A 23,832-nucleotide genomic window follows, 5' to 3' on the forward strand; every position below is an offset into this window, starting at 1 on the left:
CTGTCTCTCTCTGTCTCAAAAATAAATAAACATTAAAAAAATTAAAAAAAAAATAAAGCCCAGGGAATGATACACTTTATTTTTTTTTTTTTAATTTTTTTTTTTCAACGTTTATTTATTTTTGGGACAGAGAGAGAGCATGAACGGGGGAGGGGCAGAGAGAGAGGGAGACACAGAATCGGAAACAGGCTCCAGGCTCTGAGCCATCAGCCCAGAGCCTGACGCGGGGCTCGAACTCACGGGCCGCGAGATCGTGACCTGGCTGAAGTCGGACGCTTAACCGACTGCGCCACCCAGGCGCCCCAGTGATACACTTTAAATGGGTGAATTTTATGGTATGTGAATTATATCTCAAAAAAAAAAAGTTTAAAAACTACATCTGGACCTGTACTCTCAAATATGCAATAACCATTTCTAAACTGTAAGCTTATACTTCTGTGCTAATGTATTAAGCATTCATAAAATTAAAAAATAAAAAGTGGCATAAATATATATTAAAACTTTGGTTGAAGAAATAGTTAATGATTTCAATGCCTTTTGTTCCTGGGAGTCAAAACAGTAACACCATCACCCCCAGCAGCTACCTACTGTGTCCTCAGCTCACTCTATGTGCCAGGTTCCCTCTTCACATAATCAACCTCCTACCAACCATGCAGGGTAGGTGCTCTTATCATTTCCATTTTTTTCAAATTTGAAAACTAGAGATTAAAGAAACAAAGCCACTAAAAGGAGCTAGGAGAATGGGCAGTGAGTCTAGGAAATGACCTGGGCACTTATGAGTCCCAAGCCCTGCTCTCACACCCCTAACCCTATAAAACTAAGTGCCTCCTCAGAAACACACCAAAGCCAGTCCCTAGAAAACATGACTCCTAGGCATTTGGCATTTCATAGGAGATTAAAATGTTCCTACCTAGTAGGGTAGACCTTGAGTAAAAACCCAGGGGAAAATTCTTGTGATTTGATTGGTTGGAAATTCACAATCATGTACTTAGGGCAAATTTAGAGGCAAAAGTCTTCCACAAGCAGCGGGAAGACCTGTAAGACAAAAAAGAAATTTGGGGGCAGGACATGATCAGTAGCCAACAGTGAGGATTGCCTACAATAGTACTTGGCATGTGGTATGTGCTCAGTAAATATTCACTGAATGAATGAATGACTCCAAGCACTATCCTGCCCTGAAGTGGAGGTCTGATTCAAGGTGGAGCTGGGTCGCGCTAGAAAAAAACCTTCAAATTTCAAACACCAAACCCATAGTAAGGAAGAGGACAGAGAGATGGGGTCCACCCCCTTCAGATTTGGGGTTGAGCCTCTGGAGGGGCATATAGTCAGTGTGTTCTAATATAGGGCACCATCTGGAACCAAGAGGAAAGGTAAGATGCCAACCACAGATGATTCCTCATGCTGCAAGTGGCCACGCTATGCAGTCTTCTGCTCAGATGACTGGGAATCTAAGCAATGCAATCTGAAGAAGTTATAAATAAAGAAACGTGAATTCATACCACATACAGGGGAAGAAAAAGGAATTCTGCATAGACGCCTGCATACAGGAGATGGCCCTAGCCAGAAAGACCAGAACCTTCAGAGGAAACTCTCTGAAGTTCAGAGGCAGAGCCTCGGGGACAAAGCCGGTATCCTACCCTGCAGGGTGCTGCTTCAGTTCAGTTCCCCTCAAAGGTTAAGCAAGTAGGTGTCCAGCTATGACAAAGGGTCTGGTAGCTTGCCTGGAGATATGCCTGAGACACAGGAGTGGACAACAGCCTCCAAAAGGCAGTATGGATTGCTCCAATTCAAGAAGTGACAAGGTGACAAAAAGTCATGGGGGACCCAAAACTGCTGATTCTTTGAGAAGTGGGAGAGTAGGGAGAAATGTTTCCCTATGTTGTTCTGTGAAAAAAGCTGGCTGTAAAACAATGTATTCAATGTGATCCCATTTCTTTAAAAAAAGTATGTGTCAGTCCTTCGGCAGCCAGTAGAGAGGATGGGCGGATTCACGATGGGGTCTAAGGCAGATGGTGGAGGAGCTATGAGTGCAGCTAAGGAAGGCACAAGTGCCCCAGCCAGTGCAGTGGGTGTAGCAGATGACACCAACAGATAGGGCAGGCCAGGTGGCCCTGGGGACCCCAGTGCCCCTGGTAGTCCAAGGGATACCAGAGACCCCAGCGTCACAAGAGAAGATGCCACAATCAGTGGTACTCCCCAGATCCAGCAGGCACCCCATGCACCAGGGCCTGAAAGAGAAGCAGTGCCCATCAGCTAGAGGTCTGGGTAACCCCACTGCTCCAATCCACCCTCATCATGCCTTTCCTATTACCCATGAAGACAGAGATTGCTGTCCAGTCTCTGACCCTAAAGGCTGAACTCCAAGGGCCAGATAAGGAGTTCAATGTAAAAAGAAGGAAAGGGAAAAAGGGAAGGGGAAGGACAAAGGGAAAGAGAAGGAGAAGGAGGAGGAGGAGGAAGAGGAGGAGGAGGAAGAGGAGGAGGAGGAGAGGAGGAGGAGGAGAAAAGAAGAAGAAGAAGGAGGAGGAGGAGGAGGAGGAGGAGGAGGAGGAGGAAAAGGAGTAGAAGGAGAAGGAGGAGAGGGAGGAGGACAAGAAGGAGGAGAAGCAGGAGGAAGAGAAGGAGGAGGAGGAAAAGGAAGAGGAGGAGGAGAAGGAGGAAGAAGAGGAAGAGAAGAGGAGGAGAAGGAGGAGGAGAGGAGGAGGAGAGGAGGAGGAAGAGAGGAGGAGGAGGAAGAGGAAGAAGGAGAAGAAGGAGGAGGAGGAAGAGGAGGAGAAGAAGGAGATGAAGGAGGAGGAGGAAGAGGAGGAGGAGGAGGGGGAGGAGGAGGAGGAGGAAGAAGAGGAGGAGGAATTGTTCAACTTGAACAGCAGTGTCCTGGCTATCTGACTGCTGAAGACCCTGGCTAACTCTGAAATTCCATCCCCTCCTGTTTTGGCCAGCTTCCTCTGGTGGTGCAGACCTAGCAGAATTTTGTGCCCCCATCTTTCATTAACCCTCAGCAGGGGAAAGGGGGCTAAGCCTAACTTTGTGTCCCCTCCTAGGCAGCACACTCCTCCCCAGAGCACTGGATTTCTGGAGTAGTTGCTACTTTATTATTGTGACCTAATATTTTGACTGTAATGGCCCTGGGGCACTCAGGGTCTACAAGTTTTGTTTGATGATTAAATTTTTGTTAATACAGAAAATAAAACTGAGCTACTAAAACAAAGTTTGTGTGTAAGTACACAATAGATTCAGGGATGTACGTGGAGGAAGATCTTAGAAATATGCATAGAAAAGTAATAATGCAAGGAAAGATAGGGGGAAATAGAAGTTTTACTCAATGACTGGATTGTTTAAATATTCACATCAATAATATGCTTATGTCTTGGTGTATAATTTTTAAAAATTCCACAGGTGCCTGGCTGACTCAGTCAGAAGAGTATGAGACTCTTGATCCTGGGGGTCATGAGTTCAAGCCCCACGTTGAGTGTAGAAATTACTTAATAAGTAAACAAAAACTTTTAAAAAATTCCAGAAGGGGGGCACCTAGGTGGCTCAGTCGGTTGAGCATCCGACTTCGCTCAGGTCACGATCTCACGGTCCATGAGTTCGAGCCCTGCATCGGGCTCTGTGCTGACAGCTCGGAGCCTGGAGCCTGCTTCAGATTCTGTGTCTGCCTCTCTCTCTGACCCTCCCCTACTCATGCTGTCTCTCTCTGTCTCAAAAATAAATAAAAAACATTTTTTAAAAAATTCCAGAAGGGTCTCATCAATATAGTTAAAATTGAAAAGTGCCTAAACATATCAGAAGTCAGGAGAGTAATGTAAAAACAACAATGCCAAGAGGGGCACCTGGGTGGCTCAGTTGGTTAAGCATCCAACTTCGTTCGGCTCGGGTCCTGATCTCATGGTTCATGGGTTTGAGCCCTGCATCAAGCTCTGTGCTGACAGCTCAGAGCCTGGAGCCTGCTTCAGATTCTGTGTCTCTCCCTCTCTCTCTGCCCCTCCCCCACTCACACTCTGCCTGTCTGTATCTCTCTTTCAAAAATGAATAAACAGGGGTGCCTGGGTGGCTCAGTCGGTTGGGCGGCCGACTTCGCTCAGGTCACGATCTCGCGGTCCGTGAGTTCGAGCCCCGCGTCGGGCTCTGTGCCGACAGCTCAGAGCCTGGAGCCTGCTTCAGATCTGTGTCTCCCTCTCTCTCTGACCCTCCCCCGTTCATGCTCTGTCTCTCTCTGTCTCAAAAATAAATAAACGTTAAAAAAATTTTTTTTTTAATTTTTTTTTTTTAACATGAATGGGGGGACATTCAGGCTCCAGGCTCTGAGCTGTCGGCACAGAGCCCGACGCGGGGCTCGAACTCACGGACCGCGAGATCGTGACCTGAGCGAAGTCGGCCGCCCAACCGACTGAGCCACCCAGGCGCCCCAAAAAAAATTTTTTTTAAATGAATAAACAGTAAAAATTAATAAAAAAAAAAAAACAATGCCAAGAAAAGAGCATGGGAACAAAGACAAAGAACAAGACTCAGTGGCAATCAGAGTCCTGCTTGGGCTAGACCACTGAGAAGCACATGGTGTAACAGGACCCAAAGAGGGGTGGGGCCCCACCTCCAAACAATACTCCTTCCCAAAGTCACACCTACGTGTCCATCACCATTCGTGGGGTCCCCACTATGCCCCTCCCTGCTGGGTATTCAGTGGCCCAGGGCACCTCTGTGATCTAGTCTGGGATGAGAACATAGTAAACTTTCTCCCCTGTCATGCTAAGCAACAATGCAGTTAGCACTGTGATCAGGGTGTCATGGTCATCTGAGGGAAGCCACCACATGCAGGCTTTCCTGCTCCCACTCCCTAATTCACCTCCAGTATCTCCCCCACCCCATGATTCCCCTCCCTTGGCGAATTTAGCCAGACCAATGGGGTCTTTGAGCATCCACACCCTGCTCAGCTGCTCCCACTGGCCTCATGGCCCTAGGGACTCCAGGTCTGAGGCTGGGAAGAGGCTCCATTCCCAGAGAAAAGATTTTGAGATCTTTTGTGGACACCAAAGAAAATCATCAACATTCCTGTCTTCAAAAAAATACTTTATGACAGATTAATTCCATTTTTGTATGGGTTCAGGTTTTCCCAAAAAAAGAGAACCTACAAACCCAACGTTAAGTCCTATTCCAGCCAAAGGGGAGAGGAGAGCAGGGAAGTGTGGTACCGTGCATAGGACATGGCTAGGGGTGCCCATATGGAGGCTCCCACTGGAAGGTGGACAAAATGAGCTGGAGAGGGTTTAGGGAGCTGTCAGCAGGCAGCACCTGTCATGCAGAAGCCCTGGGTGGGCCCTGTGAGAGGGAGAAGAAACATGGCTCAGGACTGAGTCCTGGGAACCTCAGGTAGGCAGTGCAAGGGTGTCACAGAGACCAACAAGTAAACAAGGAAGTGCTACAGAAACCAGGAAGGGAGTTTGCAGAAGAGAAGTGTGATGAGAAGTCCACAGGGAGGTGTAGGTAGCTCAAACAGGGAAATGTCCACTGGGGGCACCTGGCTGGATCAGTCGGAAGAGCATGCAACTCTTGATCTCAAGGTTATGAGTTCGAGCCCCACACTGGGTGCAGAGATGACTTAAATAAATAAAACTTTAAAAATTAAAAAAAAAAAAAAGGATTGGACCATTAGCTTGTCCCTGAAGCCCCAGAAGGAATCAGGGTGTCTGGGTGTGTGTGTGTGTGTGTGTGTGTGTGTGTGTGTGTGTGTGTGTGCATGTGTGTGCATGTGTGGACAAGCAGCCATCATCTGAGGTTCTGGGCAACTCCCTACAACATGAAGGGGTTGGGGATACCAGAGAAGTTTTGGTGCTCCTTTTGGTGGCTTTGGGTGAGCCCTTCCTGCTCACCTAGACTGCGGGATCCACTCAGGCCAGCGACTGCATTTCCTCTGTGAACTCAGCATCTGCACAGACCCTGCTCCACAGCAGGACTAGGGAGTGCTTGTTGAATGAACACGCTGTACAAAAATAAACAGTGAACAAAGATGCTGGACAAAGAAACAACACTCTCAAACAATGAGTCTGCATCTTTGGGAAGGAAATCCTTCTCTGGGGATAAAGCAGGGTCTTTGGAGAAATTAATTTGTTGGGGACAACCGCTCCCCAGCGGCAGCCCACTCTATCCAGGGTAGGGATGGTGCCAAGTAGACCGGTCTTCACATCAGATGTCCAATATTTTCACTGGATACATGAAAGTTTCCTCATCTCAAAGTGGCCAGGGTGATCCACCAAGCAGAGGCCAGGGCTGGGAAACCCAGATCCCTCCTCCTGGTCCTGCCAGGCCTTGCTATGAGGTTCTTAGAAAGAACCTCTCTGGCCTCAGTCTTTCTATCACCCACCAGTGTTCCTGACCCTCTATTGGCCAGAGCTACACAGAGGGGAAATCACTGTATAAGCAAAATCAATTACTACTAATTACTATCAATTACTATCTTTTCAAAAGCAATGCTTGCCTTTATCGGAACGGCTTGTTTTTTCCGGAGCTACCAGCAGCGACTAAGGGAAAGGAAGCTGGAGGAGCCTAACTAGGGCCCATGTCCCCTGAAAACTTTGCCAGGAGGTTTAGCCTTGATTACTTCTAGGGTCACTGCCCCTCCATTTCACAGGCCTGGGAATCCCAGAGTAAGTGCTCATAAGGAAGTACAGGGAACAAAAGATGTTTTCCCAAAGGGCGAAGCTTCTAGTTTCTTCTTTCTTCGTGCCTCTGAAAACAGGTTCTCGGCACCACTAGGCAGACCCAGAGCAGTAAGCCAGGGTCTTGGTAATTGAAAGGGGGCAGTGTCACCCCCAAGAGTCCCCACCAGGCTTTCCCACTTGAGGACAGGGAGAACATTTTCCCTTTCCTCACTCAACATTCAGGAGACGGTTGTGTGACACCTGTCCCTGGAGCCCTAGATGGATTTCCCAGGGCTCATCATGCCTGACTGAGCACCTGGGTAGGAACAGTGCAGAAACTGTGGCCAAGGAGATGTCAAGTACCAATGAGAGCAGGAACCCTTGGGTGGGCTCCACTATATACCCTGACAAAGCAGGGGAGTTAGGGGAAGGGTAGGGGACAGTGTGGCAGACCTGGCCTGTCGGGAGCACCTAGAGCAAGCTGCCCTTCTTCCATAGGCTCGGCCTGCATCACAGGCCCAAAAGCATCCTGGCAGGAAACCCCTCTGCCCCTGGCAGTCAGCGCTAAGCACTATCATTTGTAAAACTCCTTTCAGTACACGAGGGAAGCAGGGCCCCTGGACCCTGGGAAAGCCCTACTCCAGTCCACTGGCTTCTGAGACAGCTCTGTGTGTCACAGCCTGCCTCCAGAGCCCTGGGCCCAAATCCCACATCCCACATCCCAGAGTCACACTGGTGTCTCTGCCCTGGATGCCCACTGGCAGATCACCACTCAAGACCAGCAGCCTGAGACCTGAAGCTCCCTCCCTCCTGCCCTCTTCCCAATCCCCAAAATCTACCAACGGAACCATGTCCCACACCACTGCCCAAAATTCCTGGAGTTTCATGAACACAAATGTGGTTTAAGAGGCAAAATGACACTCCATTGCAAGCAGGTGTTTTCTATGGCTCTGGTGGTGTGGGCTGAAACCCCTAGGCTGAAAACCTCTGGGATGGGCCAGCCCTTTCAAGTGAACTCTCCAGTTTCAGGCCCAAATTCCGTATGTTTTAGCAGCTATATGTGAAGATGAGAAAGATGGACCACCGTGGTTCCTCTGAGCCCCCCAGGCATCCCCATATTCAATCAGAGCTCCCAGAGGGCAGGGAACAAACCCTTAACCAAGTTTAATTCAAGTATGCTCTGTAGTAGGAAATAGGGATGGTAATCTACCTGTTCACCTTTATATCTTCAGGGCCGGGCAGGGACCGGGCAACCAGTTGGTAATTAATACCAGGCCTCATGTTGAGGGCTCTCATTTCCGGCATTTCATTTGATAAAAATTTGTTAAATTCAATGTACTTGACTTGCCCTCTTGTAACCCCGGTATTGCCTCAATTTTTTCCTCCTCCTTATCTCTTTCTCAGCGTACTTGTAGAAACCAGTGGCATTAATATTAATGCATTTGCACGTGAGGTGCTACTTTATTTTCCCAGCCCAGACTTGAATATTCAGCTGCCTACCTAATATCTCATTTGGGTGTCTCTAAAACACAACTTGTCCAGGAACAAACTCCTCCTCTTAGGCCCCATCCAGTTGTCCCCAGTGTACACCACATGCTCAGGCCAGAACTCAGGGGTCTTCCTGACTCCTCTTTCTCTAACTTGTCAAACCCAGCCGTTCAGCATGCCTCTGGCTCTACATTCAGCATATATTCAGAAGTTGAGCACTTTTTAGCTCTTTCTCCCTCTCCTTACTCCCTGCCACCCCCCCCCAATCCTGGTCCAGTGACCATCCTCTCATACCTGAACACTGTCCAAGCCCCTCACTAGCACCCCACCTCTACCCTTCCCCCTCAGGTTTGGCATACATAGCAAAATGTGCATTTACCATCTTGTTTCAGCATCTCATAGGAAACTAACCCAGAGATACCCTGGGAAAAATACAAAATATCCCATAAGATACACCAGGAAATCATCCCATGGATACATTACTCCACAGATACACCAGTAAAAATACAAAATGACACATACACCAGGTCCCTCAATGTGGTGCTACTTGTAAGAGCAAAGTCTGGCCACAGGCCAATATCCATACATCAGCTATGGCACACTCACGTGATAGAGCACTGTGCAGATGCAAAAGAAAAAAAAAAGCAATCAGGAAGATTTCCCCATTCTGCTACAGGGTGATCTTCAGAATATATTATGTGGAAAAAAAATTTTCAGAACTGGGTTCAGAGTTTGCTACTATATATATATATATATATGTATATACATACACACACACACACACACACACATATATATATATAGAGAGAGAGAGAGGTAAATAAGTGTGTATTTTCCTTATATTTTCAAAAGGGAACAATGGAAAAATAACTGATAAAGGTGAATTCTTATCAGAGAAGGAAGAAAACAAGGTGGAAAAGAACAAGATAGAACTAGATACATTCGGTTTCTAGGTACATTTGGTTTATTTGAAATCACATGAAAGTTTTACACAATTAAAAAAAATTAAATTAGAAAGAAAAATTATGGTAGATGGCACTGTTGTTCTCAGCCGATTTCTGCTCTTTGCCATGTGACTTTGCAATTCTGCCCACTGAGGGTGAAGTATATTTTTCCAGAATGTGACAGACTCTATTTTCCAAAAATGGCCTTCACAAGATTTCCAGTCCCACAAGCTCTTTTAGAAACTGGAAATTCCCAGTCAAGAGCTGGAGCCGATATCTCCTCCTCTCAAAATTGGATAGGACTTGGGGCGTCTGGGTGGCTCAGTCGGTTGGGCATCCGACTTCGGCTCAGGACATGATCTCACGACTCGTGGGTTCAGGCCCCACATCAGGCTCTGTGCTGACAGCTCAGAGCCTGGAGCCTTCTTTGGATTCTGAGTCTCCCTCTCTCTCTGCCCCTCCCCTGCTCACACTTTGTGTCTCTCTCTCTCAAAAATGAATAAACATCAAAAACTTTTTTTAAAAATTGGATAGGACTTTAGAACCATCTCAATGAATAGAATGTGGCAAAAATAACAATAAATGTCTCTTGAGACTAATGATAAAAGGCAGTACATCCTCCAGTTGGTTTCCTCTCTCTCTCTCTCTTTCTCTTAGGACAACCCTGAAACCCAGAAACCATGTTGAGAGGAAACTGAAACTAGCCCATGTGGAGAAGCACTGAGGCTCCCAGCTACTAGCAAGAATCAACTGTAAGACTGTAAGTGAGGAAGACAATTCAGATGATTCCATTCCCCCAGCCTTTGAGTCTTCTTAGCTGAAGCTCCAGACACTGTAGAGCAGAAATAAGCCATCCTATGTGCCCTGCCTGAGTTCCTGACCTATAGAGTCTACGAACGCAATGGTGGTGGTTTGATGCCACTAAGCTTTAGGGTAATTTCTTATATAGTCACAGTAACTGCAAGACTACCCCTTAACTCTGGGCTTAAATATGAATTGCTGTGGGGGCACATGGATGGCTCAGTCAACTCTTGGTTTTGCCTCAAGTCATTATCGCATGGTTCCTGGGTTCAAGCCCCACTCTGTCAGTGCAGAGCCTACTTGGGATTCTCTCTCTCTCTCTTTCTCTTTCTGCCCATCCCCTGCTCATGCTCTCTCTCTCTCTCTCTCAAAATAAATAAAGAACACTTAAAAAGAATGAGTTGCTTTGACTAAAGTAATATTAGCAGGTGTGTCATTTTAAGCAGAGGTCTGAAGTGTGTGTGTGTGTGCATGTGCGTGTGTGTATGTGTGTGTGTGTGTGTGTGTGTGTGTGTGTGTGTGTGTGTGGTTAGGCATGCCCTCTTGCATGTCTGTCATCACCACAGGAAGAAAATGTGGAGCAGACCTGGACTCAACTGCAGCCCAGAGCCCAGCCTAGATCAGTGAATTCTAGCCAGCATGCAGATGCACGAGTGAGAATAAAAAATTGCTGTTTGAAGCCACTGAGTGTTGGCTGATTTACTGTGCAGTATGATCATAGCAACAGATAAGTGATCAAAAAGCAACCCTTACAAACTGAGCACAAACTGGAAAAAAAGAGCTTAACTGCATATCTTCTTAATGGCATAACCTCACTGAGAAGAGTTATTTCTACTAACTCTAAAACACAGAATTTGGACTACACATCCCTGGAAAGAAATAAACTAAGGACAAACGAAACCACAAGGAAATCTTAAATTACATTCACTAGTATTATTGTTAGTTAAAATATATATATTATTATTTTGAAACCAATATACATATATACATTACATATACATGTGTGTATGTATATGTATAATATTCTATATATATGCAATGTTTGTTTGGATCTTGATTTGAACAAAACAACCCTAAAAAGCCATTTTTGAGATACTCAAGTAAAATTGAACATGGATTCAGTATTAAGTTATATAAGAAATTACATTCAACTTTGTTGGCTGTGATAATGTCATTGGATTAAAATAAAAACAGCTCTTAACTAGAGGTACATCCTAAAGTATTTATGAGTGAAATGATATTGTATTTTGATTGAAAATACTCTAGGGGTGCCTAGATGGCTCAGTCTGTTAAGCATCCAACTTTGGCTCAGGAAATGATCTCATGGTTCCTGAGTTTGAGCCCTGTATCAGGCTCTCTGTCGTCAATGCAAGGCCTGCTTCAGATTTTCTCTCTGCCCCTCCCCAGCTCTCTTGTGTGCACACGTGCACTTTCTTTCTCACTCTCTCTCAAATATAAATAAAAACATTTAAAAAAGAAAAAAGAAAATACTCCAGTCTAGAAAAGGGAACACTTTTGCACTGTTGGTAGGAATACAAATTGCTGCAGCCACCCTGGAAAATTATGGAGGTTCTTCAAAAAATCAAAAATAGAGGGGCACCTGGGTGGCTCAGTCGGTTAAGTGTCTGACTCTTGACTTCAGCTCAGGTCATGATCTCACAGTTCAAGCCCCACGTCGGGCTCTGTGCTGACAGCTTGGAGTCTGGAGCCCGCTTCAGAATCTGAAGAATCTGTGTCTCCCTCCTTCTTTGTCCCTCCCCCATTCATTCTGTCTCTCACTTTCAAAAATAAATAAATATTAAAAAAAATTTTTTAATTAAAAATAGAACTACCTTACAACCCAGAAACTGCACTATTAAGTATTTACCTAAAGGATACAAAAATGTTGGGGTGCCTGGATGGCTCAGTTGGTTAATTGTCCAACTTCATCTCAGGTCATAATCTCACAGTTCATGAGTTTGAGTCCTGCATCGGGCTCTGGGCTGATAGATTCTGTGTCTCCCTCTCTCTCTGCCCCTCTCCTGTTCATGCTCTGTCTCTCTCTGTCTCTGTCCCTCAAAAATAAATAAACATTAAAAAATTTTTGTTTAATTAAAGAGGGGCATCTGGGTGCCTCAGTCAGTTAAGTAGCTGACTTTGGCTCAGGTCATGATCTCACGATTCGTGAGTTCGAGCCCTGCATCGGGCTCTGTGCTGACAGCTCGGAGCCTGGAGCCTGCTTCAGATTCTGTGTCTACCTCTCTCTCTCTGCTCCTGCCCTGCTCATGCTCTGTTTCTCTTCCTCTCTCTCAAAAATAAACTCTCTCTCTCTCAAAAAAAAAATGGATACAAAAATGCTGATTTGAAGGGGCACCTGCACCCCAATGTTTATAGCAACACTATCAACAATAGCCAAATAATGGAAAGAGCCCAAATGTCCATTGACTGATGAATAGATAAAGAAGATGTGGTATATACATACAATGGACTATTACTCAGCAATCAAAAAGAATGAAATCTTGCCATTTGTAACAACATGGATGGAATTACAGTCTATTATGCTAAGTGAAATAAGTCAGTCAGAGAAAGACAAATATATGATTTCACTTGTGTGGAATTTAAGAAACAAAACAGATGAACACAAGGGAAGGGAAGGAAAAATAAGATAAAAACAGAAAGGGAGGCAAACCATAAGAAAGACTTAAACACAGAACAAACTGAGGGTTGCTGGAGGGGAGGTGGGTAGGGGGATGGGCTAAATGGGTGATGGGCATTAAGGAGGGCACTTGCTGGGATGAGCACTGGGTGTTACATGCAAGTAATGAATCACTATATTCTGTTCCTGAAACCAATATTACACTATATGTTAACTAACTTGGATTTAAATAAATGAAAAAGGAAGGAAGGGAATAAAGTGAGGGAAAGAAGGAAGAGAGGGAACAAGGGAGGGAGAGGGAGAAAGGAAGGAAGGAAGGAAGGAAGGAAGGAAGGAAGGAAGGAAGGAAAAAAGAAAGAAAGAAAGAAAGAAAGAAAGAAAGAAAGAAAGAAAGAAAGAAAGAAAGAAAGAAAGAAAGAAAATAATCCAGTCTAAAAAAAGAAAGCTGGAGAAATATAGATGAAACAAGATAGCAAAACACTGATCATGGTTGAAGTTGGGTGATGGGTTTACGGGAAGAGGTTCACCATACATACCATCTTTTCTCCTTTTACATGTGTTTACAATTTTCATTTCCAGAGTGTTTACTGTTCCTAAGGACATCTACCCTAAAGAGCCAAAGGCCAGTGTACCCCAAAAAGAGGCCAGAATGACATGGCTGACCAGAGAAGAACAGGCCCGCAAAAGAGTTTCCTCTGCAGTGCACAGAGGATTCCATGGCTAGAGTGCAAGGGGTGGTTGCCTCTCCAGTCCAACCCAGCTCTACCACTACCTTCAGCTGACACCACCTCAAACCAGAGCTGGCAAGGTTTTGGCCTGGAGGGCTTAACACTGGCCACTCAAAGTTAGATACAGGGATTTGGAAAGTGGGCTCACAGGGCCATAAAAGGGGAGAAGTTCTCCTAGCAACATTCCTAAAACAAGTACACTGTCTTAGTTATTACTCTTACTTCAGGAGACAGAGTCAGGATCCAAAGGGTCTCACTAGGTTGGAAGGGATCTCCAAGTACAGTGAAAGAAGACATAGCAGGGACCCATGCAGGCCCCCACAGATTCACACTCAGGTTGCACAAGCCCAAGATGGAGGGAACCCAGCCTTCATGCTGAGATGCCCAGCATGAGGCTGGACCAAGTGTGGGGTGTAGTGCCAGAGAGCACTCAGGAAGGTGGATGATGGTGTTCTTAGGCTGGCAAGTGAAGGCTAGTTATCCTTCAGATGGTGTCACTCAGTCCATGTGACATACTGAGCCCTGGGTCCTGTTCTCTGAACCTCCCTGTCTTCAAGATATTGAGAGCCTTGGGCAGCACATCCCAGGTCGGCAAGGGTCCCAGAGTCACATCCCAGCACAGGAGCTAGAGAAGTCAAGTATAGAGAAGAACCTCAGAGTTGAGAAGATGAGAGCATAGTGAGCTCCTCCTAAACCTGCGAGCAGATAAGCTGTCTGTGCCAGAGGGCAGGGCCAGGCCAAGAGACAGGAGGTGTAAGGAAGCCCATTTCAGACAAACCAAAAGAACTTTCCAACAATGGAGTCATCTGCCTAGAAGGGACCAGAGGCCACTGATCACTGGGTGTTCACACCAAGGCAGAGCTCCTGCCTTCAGAGAACATGGAAGCAGACATGTTGGCATCCACTAGAGGTTGGATTAGATGCTCAAAATAAAAGGAGGGCAGAGCAAACACAACACCCGCTGAAGCTAAACCATGCTCCTGAAGGAAGTGGCCTCACATGTCAGACCTTGATGTTGGTGGAGACCTGGCCTGAGCCCACAGAACCTATAGAGCTGCAGGAGAAACCACAGAGAGCACCACGTCCATCACCTCCAAATGGAGGACTCTATACAACTGCCCACTGGAGGGGGCAAACCAGGTGCCAGTGCACCTGAGGGATATGGATGGAACAACACTCAGGAGGCAAGCGGCCATGCACGGCTGGAAGCATGGAGCCTGCATCAGGCTCCGCAGGCCCAGGTAGGAGCCTGGCTGACTTGCCGGCCAACCCAGTAGAAGGAAGCCAGTAGCTTTTCAAGAGTCCCTTCCTGTGCAAGGCACCAGCCAGTCCCTCTTCTGGCTCCAGGCTTGATTGTGAGGTCATCTTGTCCACCCTGAAAGATCTTTGGAGCACGGAGGAAGAGCCAACCTCTTCATTTAAATCTCTTCTAATTAACCTAAAGGCTGCATGATGTACCTATTTTCTCTCCACAGTGGGGCTGAGGAACAGCAGGAAGCATCACCCTTCCTTCTTACTCATCTAACAAAAATAAGCTGTCAGAGATGGAGGGGACCTTGGAGAACATCTAGTTAAATCTCTCCTTTTACAGATGAGAAATAGTGAGGACCTACTATATGTACGGCCAGATTGGGGCAATGTCAGGATTGATTAAAACCTGAGTTTCTGACCCCTACCCAGGAGGCTTCCAGTATTCTTCATTCCCCACCCCACCCTATGCTGTCCTTTGTTCAAATGTCCTACTTCCTGATCCTCTTCTCATCCTCAAAGCCCTCCCCATCCTCTTGCTAAATTTTCCATCTTCTCGGAGCAGGAGGCAAGGAAGTGATGCAGTTCTCCAGCTGTGCTTGGTGTATGGCATTTCAGTTTGCTAAAGTCAGCTAGCTGGCTGTTCTTCTAAATCTCTCATATTAGGCCTCTGGAGTTCCCAACAGAATAAGTTAATGTTGTGAATGTGTTTTGTAAGCTGTAAAATACCATACAAATATATGCTCTACTATTTTAGAATATGAAATAATCCAACCCCTTCTAATCATGCGCTCATTTATCTTACCTCTGTGAGACAAAGAAAAAGCAGGAGCAAACTCTAATTTAAGGAAGTTCAGGGTAAAAATCGAAACAAGTGCCTCTTTCTCTCCCACCAGATTGGAAGCTCCTTGAGGGTACAGCCCATTTCGTGCTCCTTCCTTTGTTCCTCACATTTCACCCAGGGCTAAGCATCTAGTAGGTATTCAGCGAACAGTTTCCTGAATACATGGATAAAATTTCACTGTAAGGGGGGCCTGGCTGGCTCAGTTGGTAGAACATGAGACTATTAATCTCAGGGTCGTGAGTTCAAGCCCCATGTCAGGTGTGAAGTCTCCTTTAAAATATTTTTTTCACTTTATTTTTGTTAAATTTTTAAATGTTTATTTATTTATTTTTGAGAGAGAGAGACAGAGCATGAGTGGGGGAGGGACAGAGAGAGAGGGAGACACAGAATCCAAAGCAGGCTCCAGGTTCTGAGCTGTCAGCACAGAGCCCGACATGGGGCTTGAACTCACAAACCGCGAGATTGTGACATAAGCCAAAGTCGGACACTTAACTGACTGAGCCACCCAGGCACCCCACATTTTTCACTTTAAAATCCTCCTATTACTGGGGTGCCTGGGTGGCTCAGTTGGTTAAGCGTCCAACTCGTGATTTCCACTCAGGTCATGATCTCCCAGTCATGAGATCGAGCCCCGCGTCCACCTTCTCACTGAGTGTGGAGCTTGCTTAACAGTCTCTCTCTCCCTCCCCCTCTGCCTCTTCCCTGCTTGCATTTGCTCCCTCTCTCTCTGAAAATAAATAAATAAATAAATAAATAAATAAATAAATAAATAAAATCCTCCTATTGCTAAGTAGAACTTAATTGTAGAAACTCTCACAACTACCCCATATACAAAAAAAGGCAGACAACCCATATTACCTACCTGATACATTACAAATGTGTCAAATTTACAGGTGTGACTATCAGGGAATTTCCTTACCCTCTTTTCTTCCAAAGCACCCAAATGCCTTACTGATTCTTCCAGCATCCTGGGAAAGGATAGCTCCCTCCCTGAGCCAATGGCACTGGAGAGCAACTCTGGGTCCAGGGGCAGTCCACTGGACTGGGTCCTGGAAATCACCTCTGGGTGATCCTTGTCTGAGATGCTGCTGAGGCTTTTGATCTCCTCAATGGTTGGGGCCAAGACCCAGAAGCTAACCTTTCTACTTCCCCTCAGGGAAAATTCACCTTGGGCCCTAACAGCAGCCCCACACACTTCAGGGGCAGCCAGCCTGCCCAAACAGTTCTGGATTTGATCCCAGGGTGACCTAGAGTTCTCTAGAGGCTCCTAATATGCCTCCATGTGACCTTCTTGCTAGAAAGAAGTGGGGGTACCAGGTAAGGGGTCTCTTCTAAAGCAAAGCTCTCTTAAGAAGCCTAGATGCCCATAAGAGCAAAGAACAGATGGGGAGATCAGAGCAGGGCTGTGACCAGCCTGGAGCTCAAAGCACAGCACAGATGAATCAGGGTGCACGCTTACCAGTTCCATCCCACAGGCACAGATGACCAGAACTTAATGTATATGACTTCTGAGGTGAGGGCATGCCACGGGGCAAGAGACACCCACCAGAGGCCCCATCTGCAGGAAGGGAACCACAGAGAGTGGGACACCAGAATTCCATCTACCCTACCACAGGTGCAACCCCAGAGGCCATGGTTCCAAGTCATTCCCCAGCTATGACCAGCTTCCACCACTACGCTGGTGACTGGAGAAGGAGAGGGTCCTCAAGGCTGGAAAGGAGCCTAAGCAAGCAATGAAATATCAATGCCCAGGCAGGAGTCCCCATATGGCTAGACTGTCCCAGCTCACCAGGAGAGCCTCAAGTCCTAAAGTGACACTTGGCCCTTGCTGTAGGCATGCAGGTCTCAGCTACCTTTTCACCATTGTAAAAAGTAAGTCCCCGGGCAGGAAGGATGAGTAAGACCTGGACAGACGGGCCTACAGAAGCTGAATGGCCAGGCAAGTGGAGTGAGGAACAGGTGTGTGCAAAACACTGAGCAGAATGTCCATGGTGAAGCAGACATCCAGTACGAGTAGTTATAACCGTTGTGACAGTTTTGCCAACCTACCTCCCCAGTCAGCCCCAGCCTGCTGCACATGGGCTACAGCTTCCAGGAACAGATTTCCCCTCAAATAGCCCACAATGGAAGGGCCTGTCTCTCTCCACTTCCATCACTAATGGGAAGAAAGGGCACTATTGAGACATGCAGGACCTCTGAGAAGAGAGAGGGTTTATTGAAGCCCCAAACCCTATATCCTAGCAGCCTACTACTTAAATATACAGTGAGGGCTCCCCATAGCTGGGTGTAAAGGCATGACCCACAGGCTCTGAAAGCTTTGCCTTCTTAAACTCAGAACCAAACTTACTAAGAGAAAGGAGAACTTTAGAAAAAAAGAACAGAAAAGTGACCCATTGCATCATTCTTTGGCTCCCAAACTAGTCCAAGGTCTGGCTCTAGACCCTTCATGTCTAAAGACCTCAACAAACTCTTTTTTAAAAAGCTAGGGGCACCTGGGTGGCTCAGTAAGTTAAGTGTCCAACTTCAACTCAGGTCATGATCTCATGGTTTGTGGGTTCAAGCCCCGCGTTGGGCTCTGTGCTGACAGCTCAGAGCCTGAAGCCTGCTTCAGATTCTGTCTCCATCTCTCTCTGCCCCTCCCCTGCTCACACTCTGTCTCTGTCTCTCAAAAACAAATAAAAAACGTTAAAAATTTTTTTTTGAAAGCTAGAATTTCTTGATGCCTGGGAGGCTCAGTCAGTTGAACATCTGACTCTTGATTTCGGCTCAGGTCATGATCCCAGGATTGAGGGACTGAGCCGTGCATCAGGCTCAGAGCTGAGCATGGAGCCTGCTTAAGATACTCTCTTCCTCTCCCTATGCCCCTCTCCCTGACTTGTGCTGTCTCTCTCTCCCTCTCTCCCTCTCTCTCCCTCTCTTTCTCAAATAAAATAAAATTAAGTAAAAATAAAATTAAAAAGCTAGAATTTCTTGGCCAAAAGAATGAAATTAGAATCTGAATGGCTTCTAGATACAATCCCAGCTTACAGTAAAAATATGGGACAGGGGCGCCTGGGTGGCTCAGTCGGTTGAGCGTCCGACTTCGGCTCAGGTCACGATCTCACGGGCCGTGAGTTCGAGCCCCGCGTCGGGCTCTGGGCTGATGGCTCAGAGCCTGGAGCCTGCTTCCGATTCTGTGTCTCCCTCTCTCTCTGCCCCTCCCCCGTTCATGCTCTGTGTCTCTCTGTCCCAAAAATAAATAAACGTTAAAAAAAAATATTTAAAAAATATATATATATGGGACAGAGGAATATCTCAAATGACACCACAGAGACACAATCAGCATAACCCAGAATGTGAGAAACAGAGGACAAATGACAGTTCTCCAATCATAAACTTCAAGGGGGAAAAAAGAAAATGGCATCTACAGATTTAAAGAAACTCAAGAAATGTATCAAACAAATGCAATGTGTAGACCTTATTTAGATCACAATTCAAACAAACCAACTGGAAAAATAAATTCATAAGATAATCAGAAAACCTGAACCCTGACTGGATATTTGCTGAGATTAAGAAGGGACTGTTATTGGGCATCTGACTGGCTCAGTTGGTAAAGCATGTATCTCTTGATCTGGGGGTCATGAGTTAAAGCCCCACAAAGGGTGCAGAGATTACTTTAAAAAAATTAAAATTCAGGGGCGCCTGGGTGGCTTAGTCGGTTAAGTGCTTGACTCTTGACTTTGACTTGAGTCAAGAGCTCATGATTCGTGGGTTCAGGCCCCATGTCAGGCTTTGTGCTAACAGTGCAGAGCCTGCTGGGGATTCTCTCTCTCTCTCTCTCTCTCTCTCTCTCTCTCTCTCTCAAAATAAGTAAACTTTAAAAAATTAAAAAAATATTAAAATTCAAAAAAAAGAAGAAATTGTTACCCTGTTTGGATGCAATCATGGTGTTGTGGTAATGTTCACACAAAGCCCTTATTTCTTAGAAATAGACACTGAAACATAGAAGATGAAATATTAAGATGTCTGGAAATGGCCTCCATGGGGGATGGCAGGTGGAGAAGATACAAACTTGACTAGCCATGAGTTGGTGATAACTGTGGCTGGGCAACGGGAACACGAGAGTTCATTAGCTTATTCTCTCAACTTTTATGTAGATTTGAAATTTTCCATAATAAAAAGTTAGAAAGAAAACAGATGGCCTTTCTTCCCCAACTTTTTTTTTTTTTTTAGCAGCAATTTATTGGTCTTACTAATGCTGGGAAAAGCTATATTTTCAAAGCTGCTCCTTTCTCCCTGGCAAAAGATGAAAAATGGTTGCCCCTTTGGGTGAAATTTTGACATCATCACCATTCAGATGTTAGGTCACTTTAGTATAATCTCCATGGCACGCCTCCATGAGAATCCAGCCCTGGGACCAAAGGTGATCTCTAAGTGACAAAGGGCCATTATTTCTAAACCTGGCAATTATATCCTTTCATTTCATCCTTACAAATTAGTCCCAGATTTTACTAGAGACTCACTGTTAGCTGATATAGTATAACAAGTCTGGCTAATCCCAGACCAGATATACTGTACCTGACAAACTTTTTATTTTTATTTTCTTATTGAGATAGAATTATGACAAACCCATTTTGAGAAAGGAATTCAGGATGTGGTTCTCAGAGCAGCCTCACTCACCTTCCAGCCCACGGGCAAGTTCTGTGTGCCAGCTGCCTTTGACTAAAGATGTCTCTACAATATTTGAGCTGGAAGTGAGTGAGAGGCAACCTGGGCATTGATCATGGATTTTGACGGGTAATGAGAGAAAAGGGCCTCACCTGGTTTACCCCAGCTCTCCTCCACACTCCTGCCCTTGGCCCCATTCTCACTGTTCCAGCCTATGTAGACCACACTCCTCGTGCTGTCTCCTTCTCTCCATCTCTCATAACCCCACCATTTTTCCAGCATGCCTTAGATTTCTCCTTTGAGACTTGGCTCTGCCTCTCCACTCTTCTCACTTGACAACCCTTCTATAAACACTGTCTATTTGGCATTTCTCAGACACTGAGCTGCTCGGACACCAAGCCTTCTCAGTCTGAGCTGCTCAGACTGAGACTCCATGATTTGGCTCTTCGAGAGCTGTCTGACCAACCAGACTGTGAGGTGCTAGAGGACAGGGGAGCATCGTATATCCTTCCAGACCCTCCACAAAGCCCAGAACAGTGCCTGCTCTTGATACTAGTAAATACACCTTGGCTGTATTGAGTGAAGATCAATTTGCAAATGTCAGAACATGTAAAGTCCACAGGGCTGGTATAGATTACACAGGTTGCCACTGGTTTATGTGGCTCCTTTGTGCAATTTTTTTAAAAGATGCTTTCTGGGGGCGCCTGGGTGGCTCAGTCGGTTAAGCGGCCGACTTCGGCTCAGGTCATGATCTCGCAGTCCGTGAGTTCGAGTCCCGCGTCAGGCTCTGTGCTGACAGCTCAGAGCCTGAAGCCTGTTTCAGATTCTGTGTCTCCCTCTCTCTGACCCTCCCCCATTCATGCTCTGTCTCTCTCTCTCAAAAATAAATAAACGTTAAAAAAAAATTTTTTTTAAATAAAAAAATAAAAGATGCTTTCTGGGGGTATTGATAAAGTTTCATCTTGAACTGGTGGTGTCATGGGTATATATATATATATTAAATCCCATCAATCTGAGCACTTCACTGTACAACAGGCATAAAAATAAGTGAATGAATGAATGAGTGATAAGTGTCTTTTTCTCTAGGAGGATGCAGCCCACACCAGGGCATACAGCTCAGAGAGTAGAGTTTGAGACAGAATTCAGCCTTCCCTGATTTGGCACTTCTTGAGAAAGGCACAAGCTATATAACTGTACACGTGACCCTGAGACCAGAAACAGAGAGCCCCTGGCCTTGAGGAACTATCCGATGCCCAAAATGCCATATCATCGAAATGGGCTAAGAGGCAGCACTGTGGGTGTGGTGGTGCTGCTACTTACAGCATTCAAGTCAGGCTCTTCCATCATAATTGGTGGAACTGTGCCCTCACAGCGCCCAAGTCAGCTCAGTATGAGGATGAAAAGACTAATTCTGGGGTAGTAAGGGGTGATAACGCAACAGGAAAGAGCCAGGAATCAACTCCCCCAGAACCTCAGTTCCATTCCCCTGTGGGGTTAGCAAAATGATTTCCCCGTTATGTGACCCTCCACCTACCTCTATGAAGCTTTCCACCCCTCAAATTCACAAGCTTGCTTGAAACTGTGCCGCTGCTCTTTCCTGAATGCCCAAAAGCCTATGCCACAGGGCTTTTTCTTCATCAATGGGCCAATCTATTCATCAGCATCTCTGAACAGAACATGCTAAATTTGGCATCAGGTACCTGAGACGCTCTAGTGAGAAGTAGAAGCCATTCTAATGCTGAAGGAGAGACATACCATGGAGGCGCCACTCATCTCAGATTCTGTAACAAGCTGAATATCAGCTGGAGCAGTATATCCTGTCTCCTAAGGGGCTTTGGTCACCTGAGCTTTGGTGACAAGTAGCTAGCTTGCCCTGAGCTTGACAGCCATAGGACCTTATCACCATAGGCCCATGTGTGAACCTTGCCCACAGCCAGGAGCAATATTATGTGACTGCTAAATGGAGCAGGAGCCCATGGTTCCCCAGAATGCACAGATGGGGTAGAAATGAAAGGAATTGGAGGAGTAGACACCAGCCTCCTTCCTGTCCTTCTGAGCTGCCCAGATCTTTCCAAAATCTCATATGCTTGGCTCTGCAGCATCAGATAAACTATAAACAGAGCATCCTGTTTGGTTACCAGAAGAGAAACGTCAAATTCCCCATACAGAGAACTACCAATAACAAGGTGTTTTTCCATTCATCTGGAGACGCCTTCCCTTGGACAGAGAGCTCTATAGCCTGGGTGAGGCTCCCTCAAGCTAAAACTCAAACAGCAGCTCAACACGCAGCAAAATGGACAGTATTTGCAGTGCTAAGAACCGTATGCTAACCAAATGCATTACTGTAATAGCTAATGTAAAATGGGCAAATTTCCCCTTTAAAGGGGGTGCTCACAGGCTGGCCTGTCTGTGTCAGGTTTCAGGCTATTAAGAGCCTTTCATTACGATTAGTTGTCTAAGAAATGACTTCTGAGGAAATAAACACATGAGAGGCACAGCTGGGCAGCCAAAGAATCAAAAATTATGCTCCCTCACAGTTTATGTGTTCCCACACAGAAAAGCCAAGGCAAAAATTATCAGCAGACTCTCATGGAGCCAGAAGCACGGCACCCCCCACCCACTACCCCAGGTTTTTCTACTCCCTAGTCCCATTTGGTGGAAAGATAATGCCTTCCATTTTATCCTGTTGTCTCTTTGTATCTTTCCTGAGTTTTCAGTCTACTAATCAATCTATCATATATTGGCATTCCCTTCCACTGCATTCACTACCACTTGAGTGTTTTTGTAGGACTTCAGTTGGCATACATTTTAAACAAGCTGGTTTCACAGTATTTGATCAGATATGTTCTGTTGAAAGCATTCTATGTGGATTTCCGTTTTTCCCTGGTTTTGAGGTGGTAATGGAAATCATAAGGCAACAGGAACATATTTGGTGATAGATGATTCAATAGCATTTTTGCCTCACCCCAGAGTGTTTCACTAAACCTTGGTGAAAGCACATGACCCTGTTTGTATTTTGAGCTAAATAAATACTTTTTGGTGTCTGGTGGCACTTTTCCTTCCTCCAGAGGTGATTATGGTGACTAAATGCCTGAGAAAAGCGCATGACCAAGTTCATGGTTCAACTATTTCCTTATCTCTCTGTTTCTCGCAGTGACACTTATCTTCCCTGACAGCCACTCCCATTGTGCTCTTTCCTTGGCCCAACACAATGGACACATGCAGACACCAGCAGACAAGGAGGACGTTTTCCATCCCACTGCTCGCCAGTGCAGAGGGACTAGGCTGAGGTTACATAAGCCCCTCCTGAGCCCAGCGTTGGGGGGAAGCAAATTTGGGGTTCGTGACGGAGTCATGGTCTGCAGGCCCCGACTGACCCTGCGCTCACTCACCATCCTGCCTTACCAAGGCAGGGCGTATTGAAAAGGAGGGCCACTTCCTGCGACCACCAGACTCACGACAATCTGACTGGGTTCAAAGTGTGGCCGGACGTCCGAACCTCGCTGTCCAGACTACATCGAGGGGTCGCGGGCTCCGGCCCCGAACTCAAGCTGCAGCTACCCCCCCCCCCCACCACCACCACTCCGGGCGCCGCGACGCGCGCTTACCTTCCGGGACCTGGGCCAGGGCCAGGGCCCGGGCCGGGGCCTGGGCCAGGACTTGGGCCCGGTGGTCCTGCGGTCGCCCTCGCCGCGCCAGCAGCGGGGAGCTGTCCGCCGCCAGCAGGTGCTGAAGGCGGCTTCCCTGCGCCGGGGCCGGGGCCGGGGCCGGGGCCAGGGCCCGGGCCTCCGGGCGGCAGTGGCCCGTCGCCAGCGCCGCCCTCCAGGCTGGCCTCGTTGCCCATGGCGGGCGGGCGGGG

General features: G+C 46.5%; 1 protein-coding gene and 1 non-coding gene across 3 annotated transcripts in view; one reads left to right on the forward strand and one right to left on the reverse strand.

Moving 5' to 3' along the window:
- The window catches only part of BSN (bassoon presynaptic cytomatrix protein), a 95,810-nt gene extending 71,978 nt beyond the window's left edge, over window positions 1-23,832 (reverse strand). For both annotated transcript variants that reach the window (XM_086698198.1, XM_086698197.1), the window contains exon 1: window positions 23,582-23,832. In XM_086698198.1, the coding sequence (XP_086554324.1) occupies window positions 23,582-23,817 (236 nt within the window). In that variant the 5' untranslated portion in view covers window positions 23,818-23,832. The remainder of the gene's footprint in view (window positions 1-23,581) is intronic.
- TRNAN-AUU (transfer RNA asparagine (anticodon AUU)) lies at window positions 15,515-15,587 on the forward strand. The gene has a single exon. It is a non-coding gene; the product is annotated as a tRNA-Asn (tRNA).

Source organism: Puma concolor, chromosome A2, assembly GCF_028749965.1.
Source record: "Puma concolor isolate L17-30 chromosome A2, mPumCon1.1.hap2, whole genome shotgun sequence".
Lineage (NCBI taxonomy): Eukaryota > Metazoa > Chordata > Mammalia > Carnivora > Felidae > Puma > Puma concolor.